General features: G+C 39.4%; 1 protein-coding gene across 6 annotated transcripts; it reads left to right on the top strand.

Moving 5' to 3' along the window:
* Positions 1 to 1,226: 1,226 nt before the first annotated feature.
* C9orf72 (C9orf72-SMCR8 complex subunit) lies at positions 1,227 to 18,361 on the top strand. 6 transcript variants are annotated; one of them, XM_075138103.1, is made up of 11 exons: positions 1,227 to 1,275; positions 2,601 to 3,086; positions 6,147 to 6,206; positions 7,119 to 7,214; positions 7,880 to 7,944; positions 10,095 to 10,167; positions 13,506 to 13,622; positions 14,348 to 14,583; positions 15,070 to 15,127; positions 15,667 to 15,776; positions 15,859 to 18,361. In XM_075138103.1, the coding sequence occupies exons 2-11, from the start codon at positions 2,643 to 2,645 to the stop codon at positions 16,043 to 16,045; spliced, it is 1,446 nt and encodes a 481-aa protein (XP_074994204.1). In that variant the 5' UTR covers positions 1,227 to 1,275; positions 2,601 to 2,642; the 3' UTR covers positions 16,046 to 18,361. The 6 variants fall into 6 exon arrangements, with proteins under 6 accessions (XP_074994204.1, XP_074994207.1, XP_074994208.1 ...); XM_075138104.1 differs by lacking the exon at positions 1,227 to 1,275 and adding an exon at positions 1,309 to 1,571; XM_075138105.1 differs by lacking the exon at positions 1,227 to 1,275 and adding an exon at positions 1,578 to 1,998.
* The last annotated feature ends 5,056 nt before the right edge of the window (positions 18,362 to 23,417 follow it).

Genomic DNA, 23,417 nt, shown 5'->3' with positions numbered 1-23,417 from the left:
TTATAAACTGCATAGATTTAGACAAGAAATAAGTAGTGAAATTCCACTGAGTTTGATGCCTAATCTTTGAATTCAGCAAATTAAATATCAGCAGTTTTTAAAACTAGAGTTTAATTCAGCTGTTCCTCCAAGCTCTTGTATAACCATGTGGCCATTTACCTTTTATTGGAGCTCTGCTTCTCGGAAGCTAAAATTGCAATCCAACACGCAGACATAAGTCATTTTATGTTCAGCGTTTGTTTTAAAAATCTTTATTAAAAGTAATCTAAAAGGCAAATTTTAGCTGGCTGAAGACTACATTTGTCAATGTGAAGCTATTCAATTGCCTAACATTAAAGGCATTTTGAGGGCGGTGATTTTTGTGTTTACATTAGGAGGGGATGACTCACAAAAATCACACATCAGGTGTGTTGTGCCCTGTTAAGACTTCCTGTATGGGCCTGTTCAAGCCGCTTAAGACATGACTCCTCAGGGTACAGCAGGTGAGAGAGCCCGCAGGACTAGAGCGGTGTCATTACATCAGAGGGGTCTTCCTCCTTTTTAGGCTGTAAATAAATGCCTCCTCTATGTAAGTGACATGTAGTCACATATGGTGATTTTCATCCAGACTGGATTGCAGAATAGGATGTAAAGGTACGTACCGTATACCTGTAAAACTAAATAAAGCTCAAAGAAGAGCATCTTCAGACTTTTGCATACAGTATGTTTGGATACTAACCTAATTCTGTCATTATTAACTTCCTATCCTTAAAAGCCCCTCCTTAAAACGATGCACCTAGCACAACGCAATCTCCCCAGCTATCTGCAGCTGAAGCTTCTTCTGGCTTCCTTCACAACCTGCACTTGGTGTTCGTGCCAGCCCTGGGGCCCGTTTGGGGTCGTTCACTCCCCCAGAGTGACCTGGCTTACGTGCCATACTCATCTCAGGGCTCCGGTCTGCCCGCCACCGCGGCGGAGGCAGCTGCCACAGCGCCGAGACGTTTCTGTGCAGGCCGCGGCCGCCATTTTCCCTCCGCCGCCCGACAGCCGTGAGGTATCACCGCCGCCCTCCCGCCCCTGCCATCATCCAACACAGCCCTGCCCCCGCGGCTCCGGCAGGCCCTTGGGCAGCTCGGCTCCGCGCCCGAGCAGCGCCCGCCGCCGGCACCGCCCGCTCCCGCCTCCCGCCGGCGAGGGGCGGCGCAGCGCCTGCGCGGGGGCGCTGCTGAGGCCCGCCGCTGTGTGGGCAGGCGGGAAGGGGGCGGGCGCATGCGCGGGGCGGCGGCTGGTGCGCAGGTGAGGCGGGCGCGGGGCCGTGGGCGGCGGGGTGCGGGGGCTGCCGCGCTTTGCGCTCCGGGGGTGCCGTCCTCCCCTCCTGTTGGCCGAGGGAAGGAGCTCGGCCTCCTCGTAGCTCGCCTCCCAACCGCCTCCCCGGGGGGGTGGGTCCTTTCCGAAGTTCAGACCAGACCTGGAGGGTGCGAAACGGGCCTGATCCAGGCCGGGAGCGCGGTGTTTCAGCTCCGGGCGGCCGCCGTGTGCCGCCGCTGCCCTGCTTGGCGGCGGCTGGCTTTTGTGGAAGGGCTGTGGGGAGAGTAAGTCTTCGTCAGCCCATGAGCGTAAGGAGGCAGGGGTGGCTGACGCTCCCTTTGGTCTTCCCTGAAGCCGTGAAGTCACATTTGGAGCCTCAAACGGGCTCGGCTTCCCCGCCGCCATCCGGGTTGGTCACCGGCTGGCAGGGGACGGCCTAGTGGTGTTCAGTCGGGCCTGAGAAGTAGCCAGAGAGAAAGGTGCTTTGCCCTCCTGCTGTGAGGAAGTGCACCTGGACGATCTTATCAGGGACGCTCACAAGGGGAATAAAGTTCAGATACATGAAACGAAACGGTGCCAGAGATCTGGCGAGTTACAGCTGTGTCGGTGGGATGGGTGTTACTGCTCCTTTCATGCTGGCGGGGGGGTTCCCCTCTGCTGTCCTGTGGAGTCCTGCAGGCAGAGAAAAAAGGAAAGCTGAGGTCTGGTCATGTGAGGTTTCATCAAGATAAACGCATTTTAGCTTTTATAGTTTTCCATCCTGGGTTGAATTTGTTTGTAAAGCTTTTTTATTTAATGTGTTCCTGTGACTCTAGCATAACTTTCAGGGAAGGTGAAACTTCCTGTTATCTTCTGCAGCCCCATCAAAATGGGGAAGCTGTAGAGTTGTTGGAAACTGCTAGGGAAAATGTTTCAGGATTGTGTTTACGCAATATGAAGACTTCCATCAATACATTCTATAAAGTGCTGAACATTTGTCTTGTATTGCAACACCCTGCATGTCACCATGATATATCAAAGGATATATTTATTGTATGTCAGTTTTCTTACACAAGTTCAATATTGTTCAGGCTCATCGTACTTGTATAGTGAGTAAAGTATACTTGTATAGTCTGACTGACTAACATTTGTAAAGTATACCACTTCGTTATGTGGAAGGTATGCATATACGCTTCCTTCCTGAATGAAGAATACAGTGAAATCTCAAGTGTAGAAGTCAGGTTATCTCTTGAAGTCTTGGAAACAAAAGAAGATGAGGTAATAATGAGTGCTGCTCTAATTTTGTTTTTTCTTCTATGAAAACTTCTTTTTAGGTGATGTAAGCATTTCAGTTATACACGAGAGGGGAAGCAGGCATGTCAGCTCTTTGTCCACCACCATCTCCTGCAGTTGCTAAAACAGAGATCTCTTTGAATGGCGAGTCGCCTTTATTAGCTGCCACTTTTGCTTACTGGGACAATATTCTTGGCCCCCGAGTGCGGCATATCTGGGCCCCAAAGACCAAACAGGTGCTTCTCAGTGATGGTGAAATAACTTTTCTTGCTAACCACACCCTCAACGGAGAAATACTTCGGAATGCAGAAAGCGGTGCAATAGATGTGAAGTTCTTCGTCTTGGCAGAAAAAAGGGTAATCATCGTGTCATTAATCTTTGATGGAAACTGGAATGGAGACAGAAGCACATATGGACTATCAATTATACTTCCACAAAGTGAACTTGGCTTCTACCTGCCGCTTCACAGAGTGTGCGTGGATAGGTTAACACATATTATAAGGAAAGGAAGAATATGGATGCATAAGGTAGGTTTATTGTTCATTACTAAAAACAGTTGTCCAAGTTGTCTTGAGCAAAAGCAAAACTTAAGATTCTGTGACACCGGTTATGTAGCAATCCAAACACAACAACTCAGAGGAGGCTGACCTTTCTACAAGTATACAATTTTGAAGGTTAGAAGTTATCAATATGTCAGCAAATTCAAGGCTGGGGATTTTAGCCGTATGATTTATCCTGGTAATATTATATAACCAGGCTATCTAGGTGAAATAGGTATCCTGTACAGTTTTTCCTCTCTCTGAATTTGATATAAATTGTTGCTTTTAACTGTGTTAATTACTGTATTTAAACTAGGTAGAATTTTAAATTTACTGTTTCAAATCATTGTTTTCACTGTTGAGGTCCAGACAAGGGAACTGATGCAGTTATTGTTGTCATTGTTATTACAGTTTCATTTTTCAAGACAAGGGTATCAACGAACAGTTTGGCCAGTGTTAAATTGTGTAAAAATAATGGGAGAACCATGAAAATACATCTGCTTTTAGTCCACGTATTTCTACTTTTGAAATTCAAAAACATGCTAAATTTTTCTGAAAAATTGCAACTCCTACCTTTGGGTACATTATGGATATTTCCTTATTAAGTGAAAATTGTTATGTATTTTTGTTTAAAATAAATAACATTCTAATAATAAAAATTAAAATCTCTGTCGTCTTCATGGAGTACAAGTTGTCTTAGAGCAGTAGATTGCATGGCAGCTGTAATGTGTATGGTGGTGCCTGTTTGTCTGATAGTTTTTGTTCCTCTTCTGTTTTGAGACTTCTCGTCAACATACTTTAAACTTCCTTTTTGAGTGCTCTTATGTGAACTAAGTAAGAATCCAGAAATAATAAGCTGATGTTAATTTTTGTGGTGGTGTTTCCTTTTTGCTACATGAACAAACTCCACTGGTTTTTGCTGTATTGCCTGATGATGGCTGGCAGTGTTTTCCATCATGTTGGCTCTTGATACTTCTGGGTTTTATTTTTCAGAGGAAGGATAGGACATAAAGTTCATTTTCAATAGTAGAAACACAAATACTTCGTTCCTAATCTACTCTTCTAAAAGCCTGCTCAATGTTAGTGCTTTTGACGTAACTGAATGCTATCTCATGTTGTTGATTACATTGCTTCTCTGTCATTTAGTGTCCTCTGTACTGACTTTTAATGTGAGTGGTCAAATAAGAATTGTCCCTCATTCTTAACTATAGTACGTCTTCTCTCCTTTTGGACATCAATCCAAATCAGTTTGTTTCCACAGTAGAAATAGCCTTCAACTGGCATTGAGAATGACAAAAAAAATGTTTTCTACTAGTTTCCTCAGAAATTAGTCATTAAGTTCTTCATTCTTTTTCGGATATTCTTGAAGCAGATAGGTCTGCTGAAGCAGATGGGTTAGCTGAGACAGTGATACATTCTGGAATAGACATTTATTGTCTTTTTTTTTTTTTCTTTGGAGGAAGATCAAAGATCCCTGCATACATCTGCAGTTCTGCAGCCTTACCTAGAAGAGAGAAAACTGCTTTGAAAATATAGATTAAAATTTAGGCATGAGTTGTAGAATGATAATATTGAATTAAGACAGGCTCATTTTGTAGTTTGTGTTTTGAGGCAGTTCAGCTACTATGGCTACAACAGAACAAGAAATGTTGACGTCGTATCTGAAGGGAACTCTGTATCTATTCTGGAATTTCTAATGGTCGTGGTTATCAGCTCTCACGAGTTCGGTGTAGAGCCAGACAACAGTTCCAGCTAGACTTTAGAGAAGAAGCCTTCTGAACTCAAGGACTAGCAGAAACATGGAACAATGTTCAGACTGGTAAAGACAGACAAGCAACTCGAAGCAAGTTGTCTGTATGGGATTAGAAAACCCCTTTTATCTACTTCAATTTTATGTTCCAGATGTTTGTCTAATAATTTTGAGCGGTTACATTTCTGAAAAGAAGTGGCTTACACCATTCGTTCAGCCTTATCTTCACATGGAGACTGACTTCTTTTAAAGCAAAGGATCTTCATTGTCAAGGATGTCTTGCTGCACTGACACTGAACTCAAGGATGGAGGTGCCCTGAAGGAATCTGCCTCGTTCCAGTATTGTTTTTCACAGATGCTTCTTTTAGATGGTTAGACAAGTTTTATTACTGTTTTAGGGCAAGTTTCTGTAGCTTGTTCCCTATTCAGCTGCTCAAAAAAAGTTACGTAAACTCTTTTCCTACTTGAAGTTGATCAACTTTGAGTAGTTCAGTCACAGGAAACTAATGAGTAACCAATAAAAATGCAATAACCTGTCAGCATCTAGCAAAAGATATCATTAGTTCTCACAGCATCTTCCACTTTTTGTATATTGTATTGATTGTTCCAGTGATTAATGCCAAATTCTCTTTGTGAATAATAACTTGATTCCATTGTAAGTTGCATTTTGAATGCAGTTTGCTACTCAGATGCTGATGAGTGTTTTGAGAACTTTGTCCGGTTTTTTGTACATTGTGTTTTGTGTATTTTGAGGTTTTGTGTCTCCTGTACTTGGTTATAAAACAATGTTTTGAAGACTTGTCAGTGTCTCAAAATGTGGAAAAAAAAAAAAAGTCCTGTTTTTTCTACCCTCCCCAACCAAATAATTTTTCTCATTCTGGAGATCTTATTTTTCTCTTGCTGCATCAGGAACCATCAGTCTGTACCTTATCCATTTGAAAATAAAAATCCCTACATAAAGTGGAATTCTGCACCACAATCTGATCATTTGGCATTTTCTTGATCTGTAATGAAGAAACTTAATGTTTTGTCATTGTCATCACACCCTCCCTTTCCTGCTCCTCCTGCCCAGGCATGTGAGAGGTTTGGTGGGGGGCAGAGCAGGGAGCATTGATCTGTTTAAAATGACATCACTTTCCACTAATGTCAACTCTGTAAAAGAAAAAAGACTTGAACATCGAAATTTGAATCTAAGAAGCGTGACTCCACAGGGAAGAAACTGTACCATTTGACTGTTGTGTGCATACATATATAAACAAATACCAGAGCGTTGATATTTAACTGCTTCTCTTGCTCAGGAGAGGCAAGAACATTTCCAGAAGATTGTCTTGGAAGGCACGGAGAGAATGGAGGATCAGGTAAGGGCCGTCTGGCTGATGCGTATGGCACACCATCACGAAACTATCTGACTGCATCTGGTGACTGTAGAAGTTGGTGCTGCTTCTTATTTTTGGGATCCAGGAAGATACTTTGGACTGGCTGATGACCTGCCATGCACAGGAGGCAAAGTTTCTGAAGATAGGATGATGGAAGCTGTGAACAAGTTGAAGGAAAATATATTTCATCACTTTATGGGTAAAGTGGAAATCTATGAAGAATATTACCTTTCAGAAAAGGAAAGTCATTTACTTGAACTTGAAGCTCTGTAAAGGTAGTAGCTTCCATAGATTCATGCTCGCCTCCTATCAAGGATGGTTTTTCACTAGGTCGTTACCTTTTCGAGTTACAGAGACGTACGGAGTCTGTCATATTGGAATGTGGTTGGAGACCTAATGTATAAGACTGTGAAAAGAATTTGATTTCTGAAACTGTAAATATGAAATTGTGGCTTCAGTTTCTTGTGATAGATAAATCAGATAAGTAATTTTGTGTGTTAATAACTAATATGCCTGGTTTTGGTTTCCTGTCATTCTTAAAACATCAGACTTGGATCTAAAATGCTTAACAGTAATTGCACGTAAGATGGTATGATCAAATTATCTCACTCCAAATACTTCTTGTCTGGGTCAATCAAACTGATTGTGAAAATTGGCATAGGACCCTGGAAATACCTTTTAGACATGACGTTAAGAAGCAAAGTGTATGTTTCCAGTTCATAATTATTGATGAGCAAAGCCCAAGAAGTCTATGCATCAATTTCCACTCATACCACACTTCCAAATAATAGAAAGTTAAAGACGTTTTGCATGTAATATTGCAAGTTCATGTTAGTAGTAACTTCTAATATCGCATAATGTGCTTTTACCTCAAGCATTTTATTTATTGCGCAGGGTCAGAGCATTATTCCAATGCTGACAGGAGAAGTCATTCCTGTAATGGAACTCCTTTCATCTATGAAATCACACAGTGTTCCAGAAGAAATAGATGTAAGTCCTTGTGTTCTTCGCATCCTGAATAAAAAAAGTGGCTTTGGCACTCTGGTTTGGTGCTCTCTTTGGCAGACAAAATCCCACAGTTGTCATAAATTCTTGCACACTTAAGTTGTTTCACATCAAGGTCTCCTAAGTGGTATAGGGAATGGTTTAACATAACTGTTTTAGCTTAGTAAATATAATAGTACTAGCAGTGATTTTTATGGTCAGCACTTAGCAAAATTGACTGTGTAGGATGATACTGGTTTTAAGAGTGGAGTGGAAAGGCTATTTGATGCAAAACAAATGAATGGGGAGGTAAATGGTTTTAATGTTAATACCTGTTTTGGTGTGGTTTAGTGTTCTTATGGAAGAAGTAGAAGTGATCTCACATGCACTAATTTAAAGTATTCTGGACAAGGTTATAGAAAAAAATCACTGGGAGAAATCTGACTCGTGACTGGTAAAGGACGTTTAATAATCGAGTTATTTTCTCATTTTCAAAGTGCTTTGGCTGAAGTCAGAAGGTCTTTTTAAGGTTGTGCTTTTTTGGGCAGTCTTACAACTTAGCTCAAATAGTTCCCAAACTGTTCCCACCTATCATTAAAAACAAAAATCAGTTAATTGGAATGTGTTGCAGATCCTTGTCTAACCTTTGTTTATATTTACTTGCATTTCAGATAAGTGACACGGTGCTAAATGATGATGACATTGGGGATAGTTGCCATGAAGGCTTTCTTCTCAAGTACGAATTTCAGTTTTGATTTATGCTGTAATAAAATGGTTTAAACTTGTGTGTGCATATATATGTATCTGTATTTGCATGGGAAGATATATATTTATCTCCATGTGCATATGAATATGTATTAGATTAGTTTTCTTTATAGGAGTGGGGAGGATGACATGTATTTGGTTTTTTGAGATTTTTGTCTATAAAATGCTGTAGAAGTTGCTGTCTTTTTAGAAGAATGGCTCTGGGCTAATAGCTGCATCTCTATAGACTGTGTCGTCACAGAGTTATTTGTTTGATAATAGAATTCCTATCAAATATTATTTTCCTTTGACACTTACGTTTAATTTTATGAGAATATAAGTCAAAGTCTTACATTTTTATGAAATACCAAAAAACCTGGGTTGTGTTTACTACATGAACTATGAATAAGAGTCATTAATGGTATGGCATATAGAATACTTATTATTAAATTGTATTTCTCTTTTTTCCCCCTGTTTTTAATGTGTAAGTGGAAGTAGCTGCACTTGAGAGCAACTTGGTCTCTTCCTGTGGGAAAGCATATTTCATAGATTTTAATTGATGTTCTGTTACCTTTCAGAACATCTCCGGTGTAACTGCATTCATTTATGTAGTCCTTAGTGCCATCTATTTATACAGCATCACATACACTTTCAGTACTACAGAAATTCATGTGTTAAATTAACTCATTCTTCACAATAATGTAGTACTTAGTTCCATAGAGAATTTGGGAAATAATGAAGTGAATAGCATGGAATGGATTATTGTAAACAACTAGAGCTATTGATCTTACAATGATGAGCTATTCTCATAGCAGATGGAGATCTATTGGGCAGGTAGTAGACCGTAGGGTGTCAGTTATCTCCTCTTGCTACTTCTTCTCCCTGGAAATTTTGTCCTGAAAAGAAAAGAATAACTTGGCCATTCGTGTGCAGGGTTCAAATGCCTGGTTTTTAGCTTATCTGCAAAGCTGCTCAGCTCATCTGGGTTCACATTTCAAGTCTTAAATACAGTTTTATATGAATTTATACATGTCATTGAATAAAAATTAGATTAAATTAAAAAAATTGCCATATCAACAATACCAACCTCTAAAATAAGCAGTCATGCTTTTTTAGTAACTTCTAAATGAAACTGAACATCTATTTCTGCCCCAAAGGAAGAATTCGTAAGTATTCAGATGGCCTTAAATTGAACTCTCAGAATATACTGGGTAAGATATATAGTAGCAGATCCACTACAAAGTGCACTTGTAGGATTTCAGAGTCTGAGTGTAATTGGTCCTTATGAATTAGAGGTGTTTATTAGAACCGGTTAATCACATACAATGCATCTTTGATAGCATAAATGCACTTCTGTATATTCATAGATTTTGGAGAAAATTTTTTAATAGTATCTAGACTTTCTAGGGTATCTAGACTTTTTGAAGCTGTGGGCCAGGTGTTGTTTTGAGAAAGTGCAAGGGGAAAGAGAAGATGAGGGTAAGAAACCTCAACAGATGTTTCTTAAGGACAAGTTAAGAGTTGTCAAGGTTAGTCCAGGTATATTTACTGCAGCCTCCAAACTTAAGATAAACTAAATCAGATCTGTGCTGCTGGCAATTCACAAGACAAGATCACTCAACTTCCAGCATGCCTGTGTATATTCTGAGGGACTCAAGCTTGCGATGTGCTCTTGCCCATGTAGTTACCAAGAGTAGAACAGTTTACCTGCCAAGTCTCCCAAAACTGGCTTCTGATCCACGGTTTCAGAAAATGAGGACAACCATGGCATAGATCTTCTTTTAGGGTGGTTTCAAATCCTTCATTATTAATACGTCTTCTTTTACTTTAGATGAATTATTTTATACAAATTCTGTAATACAGTTAGATAGTAGCAATAGACAGTCTTTGTTTGCTCTGTAACTGGTGTTTGGAGGTTCTGAGTGCCAATCATTTTATTAATCAAAATGTAAATGTAGATACTGTCGAACTTTCAGATTTCAGCAGTAACGTACACAGCAGTGTGAGGTCCTGTGAGTATGGGCCTATAGCTATTGGCCTATATTTATACTAGCAGCACTTCATTCTTCTTGTGAAGATGATAATTTTTTTATTTGAAAAGTCTGGTTAAATGTATTAACCTATGTTTGTTTTTATTTGCAGTGCAATTAGTTCACACCTGCAGACCTGTGGTTGTTCTGTAGTTGTAGGAAGCAGCGCAGAAAAAGTTAATAAGGTAATGCGCTTTCTAATAAACCAAACTTAAACGCTGATTATTAGGAGTGTTAGTGTGTTATTTGGAACAAGGTTTATCTATAAATATACCTGAGGTTGAAGAAGGAATACTGTTGTCTGGTTATCTTTCTTCAGATTGGTCTAGCAGTTGATAATTCTGCCTGAAAATTACCTTATCAGTTGTATTCTGGCAACTATAAGAAAACCAATGTATTTAATTTGATTGATACTGTATATAAACGAGTAGTAAATGAGTCTGAGCTTTTAAAATTAGGTTTGTTAGCTAAAGTGTACAAATTGAATAGGTCTGAACTGGCTTGCCCAGTTCAGCTATGTCAATGAGTATTGTCTGTGTACTCTTTAAGAAATTAGTATCTGCATAATTTTTCTTATGCTGGGGAATAAATGTACTTCTGCATCATGAACTGCTTGTTTCATGGAACCTCAAAGCTGTGGAGACTGTAGTCACACACACATGTTGAAACAGGCAAGCTTACTAGGACCTTAAACCATTCCAGCAATTCCAGCATTTTTTTCTTCATAGCTGTGTTTGTGTTGACTTCATCTTCAACCTTTTTAAAACTTAATTGGTAAATAAGTGTACAGTTTAACTGGTAGGTCTTAAATTAGGTTTGACTCAGCTTTCCAGAAGAACCAGAAAGAGGCAAAGTACAGATATAAACCCCTAAAACTGAGTCCTGTAACAACAAAACACTCAGTGTGTCATACTTGCTGGAGCACATCAGTAGGGATGATGTTTAGGAGCTTTTAGGTCTAGAAACAGTCAGCAGCATTAGTTGTACCTCTTAACGGGGGAGAGTATATACATCATTATGGTCTATTTGGGACAAAAAAAGATCACTCTTGGAAGCTGTCATTCCTGAACAGGAAAATAATTACATTTTTGTGGTAGACATTTTTTTCCCATGCTGTTATTATTTTTAACTCTCTTGTAAGCTTGTTATGAAATATTTAATTTGAACCAATATGAAACTATCACCTGCACTGCTTTTACTTTAATATTTTGGTGTAAATGGAGAGTTTCTTGATGCTTCTTTTAAGCTTACCCAGTATGTAAAGGAAAAATCAAATGAGGATGTTTTCAGTATTCAGAATTCTCCAAGTACCTTTTTTGTATACAGCTTTTTGATTATACCAAAATGCTAGTTTCAGATAAATTAAAAGCAATTCCTGGAAGAGATACACTTGTGTTTACTGTCCATTGAATTATTTCTTAAAGTGTATTTCTTTTTAGCGTAGTGCCATGTATCAGCGTTTTGTTCAGAGAGATTTCCCTTTGACTTGCATTTAATTAGGGTTTGCTCCATCCCTTCTAATAAAAACACTGAAGTTAATTTTCTGTTAGACTATTCAGAGACAAATCATGAAGAAAATGGTGTTTTCTTTGTGAGAAAAGGTGTTTCACTAAATCAATTGCCTCTCTACATTCACAGCTGAATCCTTTAATAAACCTCTTTGATTCAGAATATCCCTGCAACTGTGAATGAAAAGAAGGGTTTCATAAAAGTGTGCAAATCTAGAGCCTCCAGGTATTAGGCACCACTGCACTTAATGAGTATTCCAATACTGCTGTGAGGGTAAGGTTTTGTGTAGTTATGTAGCATTTTAAGTTTTTAATTTACATTAGGGCCTCTGGGCCATGCAGTAACAATAGTCCCATGTCCTGAGACCACGACAAAGGTCCTACAGTGGTACCTGTGGAGAAGCAGTATATTCACATAACTTCATCTTCTGATAGGGAGTGTTTTTGTGTATTGGGCTTTTCTGTCTGATTATGTTTTTAATTGTGATGTACTAATTATTGAGCTCTGATGTATTTTGTAAGACTGAAACCTTCCTTTGAGGAAAACCTCATCTTAATTTTCCGAGTTCATGCCCTTGTTGAGATAGATAGATAGAGATATATATATGTATCTGTGCGTATTGCTTTAATGTGAAATAAAAATTAAGAACAGTGGGCCTGCTGAATATATTATATATTAATTGTGAACTATACATATTATATGTTATATATTTTATAATATATAGGGCTCCTTGCTGTAATGAAATACGATAGTCTTCTTTTTAAAAAATTCAAGGCACCGCTAGTAAACCTGTGGTTTGAAATAAGCAGTTCGTGATGCTTTATAAAAATTGGGGGGGCCAGGAAATGCATTGTGTATTGGCAGTGATGGTAAAGCACCTCTGATCAAATGAACAGTGAATGCTAGTACTCAAATTAAAAATAATCACGGGGGACAGGGGAACCAGAGAAAACAAAATTCTCAGTTCTTAGCTGAAATCAGCTAACTGCAGTTAATATGTATTGTTTCAGGGATGTAAGATTTGCACATGATTAAGTTAGCATAGTAAAGGAAATCCTAAAGGCTTAAGTGGCTATAAAAAGCTTAAAGTTTATAGTTCGTAAAATAATTAATTAAAAGGCTTTAAGGTCTAAACGGTTATGAGTAAAATATGTAAAATAATGTATTGGTAAGTTAGACTAAAACAGTCTAGAAGAATGTGAGTCTCAAGATACATCCAGGATAAATTTCATAAATTCTGCACAGGTTCTTATCAGCAGCATGCTCTTCGTGTCATGGCGCAACCATTCTGAAGTAATTGCTTTCTTTATGGCATACTTTAGCTTTCCTTAAAGTAAAAAAACACCTATTGCATCTTGCTGAAGTGGCAAAAAGCATTAGTCAGAAACTAAGTTGTCATTGTTTTAGGTACTGCATAAACACATTGTGCAAGGATAGAGCCTTCTCAAACACCTTACAGACACAGGTAGGACATGACAGGTTAAGACTGAAAGATTAGCAGAATGGAATGCATGTTTGTATTTGGAGATTGATTAGTTGTAGCTGTTGCAGCACAGGAGTTTGAAAATGGATAATGAAGTATTTTTGTTGGTTTTAATGGAGAGTTTGAGGAAATCACTGAGGAAATAAGCATGGATACTTATTTAGGAAATTGACTGTGCCTGATTGGAGACAATAGCTGATGTTTCAATATGGAATGAATAAAATAAGAGGCTTAAAAGGCTAGGAAAGTAATTACAGTAACTCTTGTTTATGTAATAGGAAGAGGTAGCAGAAGGCAAAAGTGGTTTGTTCTACATAGTTGGCTAAAAAACAAACTTTGCCAAAAAGTGTTGGATTTTTTCTTCATTTGACAAGAAGTTGGAGTAATAATGGCGTTTTGGCTTTTCTAATAAGCATGATGACCTTTTTTGTTCATCATTTGAAATGCCTACATTCTAGTCAGAAATTGCATTTGAAGATCAGTTCATTCCTTACATTTTCATGTTTTTCAAAACTGTTCTTTTTAATGCAGATTGTGAGAACATTGTGTCTGTTTCTTACGCCATCAGAACGGAAGTGTTCCAGACTCTGTAGAAATGAGTCGTCTTTCAAATACGAGTCAGGACTTTTTGTTCAAGGCTTACTCAAAGTAAGTACGCTTAGGAAGGTTCTATTCTTCTGTAGTTTAAGAACATTCTTCAATGTATGTGTATGCGTGTGCATATGATATGCACACGCATACACACATCGATGTTCAAAGAAATATGTCATTTTCCCTTGATTCCTTTCTGGCGCTATAGCTTTCCCTGTAACTATTTGCATGTTAAAATTCCAAGCCAATCTTTTCTCTGACGCATCTTATTTCTTGAGTATTGTCCAGAATTGTTCCTACACTTTGAGGTACAATAATAATACTCTTTTGCCTGCTTGGGGCTAGACTCCCAAAAGGCATTAAGTTTTTGTGTTGTACCAAAACCAAAAAAGAACAGTCCATCAGTCCTACAGTTCCCAAGTATTTTAAAAGGGCTGTAGCAGTGGGTGAAGATGAATAGAAAAATAATGCTTCTTGCTGTAACGAGCAGTCTAAACTTACCAGATAAATATAATACTGTAATGTTAACGGGCTTACGAACCAAATGATGCAATACTGTAATACACAGGTTACCTCAGTACCTGTTTTCACTGTTATATTAAGGGAATCATCGAGGATGAAGGACTTTTTACTGGGCTACAACCACCAGTTCTCTCAAACAAAACATGTCTAAACAAATGGGATTTACAATTTAGGCATGATGCTTTAATATTGTTTTGTCCGATATAGCTTTGCTTTTTTAAAAAAAATAACTGGAAGAATAATTTTTTTCACTAAAACAGGATGCAACAGGAAGCTTTGTGTTGCCCTTCCGTCAAGTAATGTATGCCCCATATCCTACTACACATATAGATGTAGATGTCAATACAGTGAAGCAGATGCCCCCTTGTCATGAACACATCTATAATCAACGACGATATATGAGATCCGAGCTGACAGCATTTTGGAGAGCTAATTCAGATGAAGAAATGTCTCAAGATCATATTATCCACACAGATGAGAGTTTCACACCTGATTTGTATGTACTTTTCTCTCACATCTCTCAAAGTTACTTGATTTGGGAAAAGAACGTAAAGTAGTACAAAGTGTACTTTCTAATAAAGTACGTGAGGTCTTTTTGCTTTTAAGAAGCTTCTTCAGCTCTGGTGGTTGCATTCGTTTTGGAGGAATTTACCAGTTCCGTCAGTAGTTTTGTTGCATTAAATATTACTGAAATATATTTTCAGTGGTACTTATGACCATCTTATGTCAATTTTGTTGTCTGTTTTAAGTAGGTATATAACAAAGCTAAGTGTATTTGACAGGGCCCAATGGCTTTCCTGGGTTTAGTTCATTTCATCTGGAAGCTTTGCATTAGAATTCTGTATTAGCTTTAAAAATTTTGAATTCACTTTTAATTTCTGCCAGATTGTAAATAGTAATGCTATTGCTGTGTACAACTGCTGGGCAGTTAGTGTCCCTTCGTGGCGTTACTTCACATGTTTGTTTGCTTTCTTTTCTATAGAAATGTCTTTCAAGATATCCTGCATCGAGATACATTAGTAAAAGCCTTCCTGGATCAGGTAATTGTTGCTTTTTCAGAAAGAACAAGAGCTAAAGTTCAGTATTTTGAGCCCTAGTAACAGGAAATTTAACATGAATTGATGATTTGTTGGCTTGGTAGCTCTTTTTCGTAATGGTGTTACAATTCTTCTCTGCATAACTGGAGAGAAAAATACTTGTGTAGTTTGTAGTATTAGTATAATACTGAAACTCCTTCTTACATATGAAAAACAATGCACATTTTCTATTGCTGTGCAACAATGTCTACAATTACAGTATTGAGAAAGCTACCTGGCTGGGCTTAATTTCAGATCATTTTAAAAAGGAAAATAATACTATATCCAAACAGAATTGTAAAACAGCTTAATTTATTGCATCTGAGCAGCTAGAAAACTAAAAAAGAATGTTGAGCATATCTACAAATCTGTTGTTAATGTGCCTGCTTTGCTATAATCAAGGATAAGTTACATATATATGCAATGTTTCTTTATATTCCACATTCTTAAAATGATTCTTGAATTTCCATGTCTACCTAATTTTCTGGTATAATTTTTTACAGATCTTTCATCTGAAGCCTGGCTTGTCTCTAAGGAGTACTTTCCTTGCACAATTTCTGCTAGTCCTTCACAGAAAAGCCTTAACTTTAATAAAATACATAGAAGATGACACGTAAGTGAACAGATAATAGAAAGCAGGCTTTGAGAAACTTCCTCTGTTCTTTTTTACAACACCCTTTTTTATTTTCTTGCAGGCAAAAAGGGAAAAAACCTTTTAAGTCTCTTCGTAGCTTAAAGATAGATCTTGACTTAACAGCAGAGGGCGATCTTAACATAATAATGGCTTTGGCTGAGAAGATTAAACCAGGTCTACATTCCTTTATCTTTGGGAGGCCGTTCTACACCAGCGTACAAGAACGTGATATGCTCATGACGTTTTAAAGTTCTCCACTGCTAATGTGTAATATTGCAGTCTTGCATGGCACGAAAAGAAATCTGTCAGTGTGACCACCACACTTGTGACAATCATTGACTTACTTGATTGAGGATGGAGCGTGAGGAGCACAGTAACACTACATTCTGTCCGAAGCAGGCGGTCTTGTTAGAGGGGATATCAACTTACCTAGGGAAGCATGATTTTAATGAATCCATCTCTTCTGCGTGCTTTTTTTTAACAGTAAAAGTAAATGTTACCAGAGATTCCTTTGCCATATGGGCTTAGCAGATAAATTTGAACATGTTCTGTATATGATGAAGGGAAGCATTTTAATTTTCTTTCCCCAGAGACTTCCTTCAGGTGTGTGTCAGTTTTTCTCTGTTCTGTCATGTTAGTTTTTTCAGTGTTTCCACAGAAAACAATACATACGTCCTCTCTAATCATGCAGGTTGCGGAATAGGGGCCTTCCAAGAGTTTTGAAGAGTTTTTTAAAGTGTTTGTTCTTGTGTATGTGGTACAAATCTGAAATATGTCTTCCCTCATCTCTCTTTTTAACACTACTGGCTCCTTCATTTAGAGCATTTAAAGGTGTTTGGGATTTTTAATATACTACAAAGTGCTGTTCTTGTGTGCAAAATGTTGACTACTAACAGCTTAAAGAGCAGCACTCTGCACGTGGGGACTGGATAATTATTTAAGCAGCTTTGTGCATGTAAATGCCAACCAGGATACTCTGTCACGAATTGCTGGGCCACCCTGCAGTGAAGTGTTCTGTGATCCAGCATAATTGAGGTCTTTCAAAACACAAAACAGAAAACTTGTGTCATTCAGCAGCAGTTGTCAGTGTTTCTGTCTGTAAACTGCTGCTGGTTTTTCCATTGTCAGTTAGAATAAAGTTCAGATTAAAGTATTAGACCTTCCCAAAGAACACTGAGGTTATAGCCAAACTAAAAAATAAAACAGTAATTTTCTTTTTACACTGCCATTAATATATTTAGTAATCATTAATTCAGAGATGAGCACAGCTATGAACTGATGTGATTAGCATTTTACTAAGTGAATTCTAGTCAGTAATCTTGCCAATCTTCTTAGTTCATCTTTGGATGTTGGAGTACATCTCCAACTTTGCTTTGCTCGAAAATAAAACACGTTTTCTATTTGTATGCCTCAACCTTTCTTTCTCAGTAGCATGTACAGCGGTGTCTTGTCAGGTTAATCCAGACACTTTTTTTTGAGTTTTGACACATGGTTGGTGTGTGTTACATTGAAATCAGTGGTACATCTGTACTGTATGTTGTGGTATTTCTTCTCTTTTTGAACAAACACAGGAGTATATTTGTGTCATGTTTTAGCGTAACCTTGTAACTCAACATTCATGGTGAAAGAGCTGCACTTGTGATTAGAGAAGCCACTGTTGCTTTATTACTTAAATTGTTTATAACACTCTTTGGTGAACAGGTTTCTGTTTTCAAAATAGCTTTCTAGTGTCTCTTTCATGCAGCGAGGCATAAAAGTTAACAGAAGTTAGATTCACAACTTTTTCTGAAATGCCCAATACTCAGATTTTAAAAGGAATACTGTCCGTCATTTAGATGCCCAGAATTCCCTTACATTTCCTGAAAGACAAAGACTCACAATTAAATATTTAGAGCTTCTGAAAGATGTGGAATTGAGCCTCAGCTGCACACTGTTTTCTGTGAATGAATATCATCAGCGTTACCTGGTTGAATTAAGTACATTTTGTGGAGCTGTTTTTTTTTCTGTACATGTATGTAGGACTCTTGCAATGAGGTCAGAGCTTCATCAAAAGAACTTGTCAGAATTATGCTGATGTAAGTTACTTGTGCTGAGATTCTGTTTGTCTTCCTACCATTATTATTTCCTTCTGTGTTTTTAATCAATTGATCCATTAGAAAAGAGCCTGATTGTGCTAAGTTTTTACTCTCATGTCTAAGATTGTGAAAAAAATGTAATAAACACTGCTGAAACTTCCATTGTAGAAGTTGTGTTGAAGTCTAAAGAGCTTTAAATGTGCTGCTGAAATTAATCACTTCAGCTGGATAGGCATTGGAAACTTAACATTGACACTAGTAACTAGTAACGCTCTGTTTGTTTACTGAAAATACTGTCACTTTTTGAAATTACTAAAAGCTGGAAACTTTCTCAATTGCTACTTTTGTTGCACAACTGTTCCTAGTGCACTGTCACAAGCGCAGAATGTATAGTGAAGTAAATTATTAAATGCATCTGCATGTTGTGTGGTAAATCTTGCTCAGGAAACAAAGTATTCTAATAAAATTCATGCACAATTTTTGACTTTAGTTGCTGCTGATTTTTTTCATAGAATTTCTGTTCTGATCTGTTCTATCTATAATGATAGAATCATTATCTTTCATCCTTTGAAATAAAGAAGAAACCCTTTTCCTTCTTGTTACATTAAAAATTGTGCTGAGATGATGAGTCATAGAGTGTCATTGATAGAAAGTCGTATGTTACTTAGTTTGTCGATTTCTGTTAAGGGCTTACTCATTTCAAGCTGAGACTGGTGTGACTTGCTATGCCTTTGAAGTGCTCAAATAAGAATTTAGCCTCTGAAACTTCAAAAAGTTTTAATCCCATATGTGAAAATTTAGAAATGTTTTAAGGAGTTCGTTTATATCTAGCAGTCAGTGAATACATTTCTTCAGGATTTTAGTTCCTTACAGTTAAAAGGATAGGGCAAGTTTATTTCTTCCAGTTGGATTTGAAAGGGGAGTAGTGTTTTAGAGCATTTTTAGTAGCACATTTTCCCTGATCTTGATTCTTGGTCTCTGTATACCTATAAAGTAGCATAGAAAGACATCCAGTGGAATGCCTTATTTGTTAAGACCGCAGAGGATATTCCCAGTCTATATATCAGCATGTCATAATGTCAGTTTTACGCCAGAGCAAAATGGGTATTTTGGTAATGTTCTTATCTCTGAGCCACCAGTATGATACACCAATACAGAGGGCCAGGACTTCTACACTTCATTCTCTACTGGGAAAAAGCTGTTAGAAAGATTTATCTTCCTATTCTCAGATCTGTGAAGACAAAGGAAAGTGGTCCAAAATACGAGGGCTATCTCATACAGGCGTGTTGCTCACATCTATTGTCTAATCAGAGCCTACAAAGAATGTACTTTGTCCTCTCTTCAAGAGTAGAGAGGCATAAACCATATGCATTACTATGCAGAACAGTTTTTTGCACATAAATACAACATGGTTGTGTCATTTACCTCTGCCCTGGCATAGAGCTACACTAACTGTGAGCCTCCTACTTTGGCAAAACACCAAGGAAACTTCATGGCAGCATGTCCTTATTTACAAGGTTGTTCATGTGGTACTTCGGTTAAAGGAAGTAATTATCTCACTCCTCAAAGCCACGCTGTTCATATGCACGTCCAGAGGTTTCAAACACAGAAGACTCCAATTAAAGTTCAGAAATATGAAAAAAGGACAAAATTGTGACAATGACCATCAAGTAAGTCTGACTTCACTTCTAACTAAAAGAATAGAACTACCCTGCAGGAACTTTTAATCTTCGATTAGCATAGGGCAGCTTTTCAAAGCAAAAGATCAGTGGAAAGAGAAATTTCTACTTAAACGGCATGGAATGGCAGCTGGTAATTGTTCCCTTCTTTTAGATGTTCCTATCTTTATTATCATGTAGATGGTGGAGGTCCCTGACAACTGGAAAAGGGCCAAAACACAATCTGGGGAACTGCAGGTTGACCAGTTTCAACTCAGGTGCCTGGGAAAGCCACTCTTGGAGCACATGTCTTGCCACATGAGGGAGAAGAAGGTGATGGGGAACTGTCAGCATGGCTTGACCAAGAGCGAATAATGCTTCACCCACCTCATTGCTTTCTGTGATAAAATGACCGATTTGTGGACGAGTGGAGAGCAGGGGATATCATTTACATGGACTTCAGGAAAGCTTCCAGCACTTGTAGCCAAGCTGGATGTTAGGCTCTGGGTGGGTGCCCCACCACGGGGGTAAATACCTGGTTGGGTGGTCAGGCGGGTGACCAAGTGCACCCTGTCAGGTTTGCAGGTGACGCCAAACCTGGAGGGAGCAGTCTATGCACGAGGGCAGGGCTGCTGCCTAGAGGGACCTGGACCAGCAGGAGGAAAGGACAGGGCCCCCATGCACTTGGGGCAGGAGCAAAGGGCAGCCCTGCCCTGGGCAGGCAAAGCCCTGGCAGCCATGCCAGTGAGACCAGGGACAGCTTTGGGGAGAAGGCCTTGGCAGGCAGCGACCTGGCAGGGCCAGAGAGGCTGGAGACGGGAAAGGTTTTTCCCCATGAGGACAGCTGGGCAGGGCTGGGGCCCAGGGAGGTGGTCCCCCCTCCTTGGAGGGTCTCCAGCCTCCACAGGATGCTGCCTTGAGCAACGTGGTCTGACCCCATGGCTGAGCCTGTTCTGGGCAGGGGTCAGACTGGAGACCCACCAAGGTCCCTGCTGGCCCGAACTGTCCTGCGGTGCTGCAGTCTGCAGCTGCAGTCACTCCTGCTTAGACCTAGAGAACAGCTGAGGTGGGCAGTGAGCTCTGGAGGGTAGTAGGTCCAATCCCCCTGCCTGGACCTGGCCAGCTTCCATCAACGTTGCTCATGGCATCGTCTGGTCAGTTCTGAGTATTCCAATGGCACAGATAAAAGCAGGGGCTGAATAAACTCCACTGGGAGAGCACAGGTGTGCAAAAGCTTAGAGGTGGCCTGGATTCACCAGTGAAACTGTGGGTGCGCCGATATATGAATCCCAGAGAGAAAAGTTTAGGTATCAGGAATACAGTATCTATAGGGTCTAGCACACGTGTTAAAATTAATGGCAGCATATCCTTTACTTGAAACATGAGGTCTAATCAGGACTTTTTGTAGAGACATCTATCTGTAGCAAGGAAGCAAAGAATTTTTAAGAGAGAGGAGTGTAGATATATAAGCAAGTGTAGTTAGGTAAAATCACTTAAGATATTTTTTGCTGTGTGTCAAAGTAAAAGCTTGATGCTGTGAAGCAGTGATATCTCAAAGGCAAATACCTGACGCTTCATCCCTAACCTGTATCTAACAATAAGCCAAAACGTTTGTAAATGTACAACAGCCAAAAGCTAATTTGTGAAACTTTCAATTCAATGCCAGCTTCTCTTCCATTTAGAAAATTGTCTCATTATAGTACCACAGAGTGTCTTTTCCAGCTTCAGTTAAATATGACTAACAGTTGCCAGACTCCTGGTTTTCAGTAGAAGCAGCAACATAAGAAATTACAGGTCAGGGAATACTGAAATTTAGTGCCACATACATACAGTAATTCAATATTTCTGCCAAAATGTTCAGTATTATAGCTGACTGATGAAACTGCAGTTTCAGCCTTCCGCATTCATCCATAGGAATGCAAAGCAGTTTGTCCTTGCTGAGATTTCTGTCTGTCTCAGGCTGCCTCTTCACTGGAGATTAGTCCTGCATCACTTAATCCCGCATCGCTTTGTCTCCTGCTGGTGTTCCCTGCCCTGTCTCTGTGACACCAGTATTTGGAAATAATTTCTGATAACCTAGATTCCGGAGGAAGGACCTTCTGGCATTTGGGGGTTTTTTTACCAGCCAAGGGCAGCTGCACAGACAAACCACACAGAGTTCAAAGGACCTGGACGATAAGTAATGACTAATTAACTTCATACCAGTTTTTGGCAGAGAATTGGGCACTGGCAGGCTGAGGAACATTTTGGGTGCAGTCTGCTTTTAGCATTGTCACTGCCAAGGTCTGACACTTCCCCTTCAGGTTGGAGACTCGAGAGGTAGCTGATGCAAACTGATTAACGTGTTTGCTGATTAATGATCACACTAGAAGGAAATGGGTAGAACAGCAAAATTCTCAATAATCTAGGCAATCAGATATACCAGCTTGTAATTAAATAACGATGCAGAGTATTAGGCTTGGCTATGAAACAGTTAATTATAGGTGTGAAGTCTAGCGAAACACATAAACACGTAATTGCAATCAAATTACAATTCTGTTACTGTGGAGGTGCAAATCGATTTCCTCCGACACCAAACCTGGCGGACACAGACCTGATGACGGGTTGTCCAGGGAGGGTCCCTCCGGCACCCCAGTGGGCTGGGGCACGCAGGTCAGCATCACTGCTGTCTGCAGGCGTCGGTGCTCCTGCTGCTGGAGGATCCGCCTTCCTCGGCTGCTGGGGGGCCGCACGCCCCACCGGACCTCCGGTATGCCAAGGCCAAGGGGGCTGTGAGCTCCGGAGTGCGCAGGAAACCGACTGAATGAAGCCGTGAGGCACCTTTCGGTGCCAGGACCTCCAGAATGGGGAAACAGAGAGGCACTAACAGGCTCCTTATAGGGTACAGGAGCATGGGGTAGCGGCACAGCACCTCACAAAACAAGCTTGTGGTTATGGTTGGGGGATCCACGATGCTAGCATGTCTTGACTGCAGTGCACTCATGGGTGTTTGATTTCCTGTGACTCCATCAAATAAAATTGCTCTTTGATGCCAGCTGGTAGTTGCCATGGCGGCTCTCTAAAATGTGAATTGTACTTTAGACTCTTTCACCTTCCCTCCAGTTCTCCACAAAAAGGCAGCGATATCTCTGAATGTTTTTCAGGATAGTTGCAGCCCACTACATGACTATAGCATCTGGCTGAGCTGTATTTACAGCTACCTGTATTTCAGGCAGAATTTTCACATAGATATAAAACGTATACAAATAGAATGTAAACTATGAAGATGTGACAAAAATATAACAAAGCATTCCAGTCACCTTTCTGATAATGCATTTAAGAAAAACAATTAGCATAAAAAAAAATTCATAGCTAATAGACTCCATTAACTTTCAGAATGTCTCTTTTCAAACTAATCACCCAGTTTTCATTGCCATCTTCGCATATTTCAATAGATTTCTTTGTCCGTTTGTGAACAAACCTAACACTCTGTCACATGTGAAAAGAAGTATCTGCCTGTTTGACTGGTCTTGTGGATGTGGTGACAACGTGGTGTCTTTAATTAGTTCCAGAGAAGTGCCAGCTTGTAAATGTCCTTATTACAAAAAAAGTAGCCAAATCTATAGGACTGGCTTTACACATTAGTGTCAGAGTATATCTTGTTTTTTAATTATGGAGTTTTGTTATTAAAGAGTGTGTACACATAAAAAACTGTGCAGTGCTTGAGTGGATGGTTGTGTTGGTGGAGGCTGCATTAAATGTTCCAGCATTTTATGTGGCTTTGTTATGCTTTCTCTGCTGGCAATTTTATTTGACAGTGCAAATTTACAACTGAATACCAGAGGTGTCTTTCATTTTGCTAAGAACTTTCATTTTTTAGTCCCATTGTTTTTGTTAATTTCTGATGC

Source organism: Calonectris borealis, chromosome Z (assembly GCF_964195595.1).
Source record: "Calonectris borealis chromosome Z, bCalBor7.hap1.2, whole genome shotgun sequence".
Lineage (NCBI taxonomy): Eukaryota > Metazoa > Chordata > Aves > Procellariiformes > Procellariidae > Calonectris > Calonectris borealis.
Note: the sequence above shows the minus strand (reverse complement) of the source record. Positions and strands in the feature narration are given on the sequence as shown.

Bases quoted from the DNA above. Each gene is read 5' to 3' on its own strand.
- C9orf72 (XM_075138103.1), top strand. From the start codon at position 2,643: ATGTCAGCTCTTTGTCCACCACCATCTCCTGCAGTTGCTAAAACAGAG. The intron at 7,945-10,094 runs GTACGAATTTCA...TTTTATTTGCAG, and splicing joins CATGAAGGCTTTCTTCTCAA to TGCAATTAGTTCACACCTGC. The intron at 15,128-15,666 runs GTAATTGTTGCT...AATTTTTTACAG, and splicing joins TAAAAGCCTTCCTGGATCAG to ATCTTTCATCTGAAGCCTGG.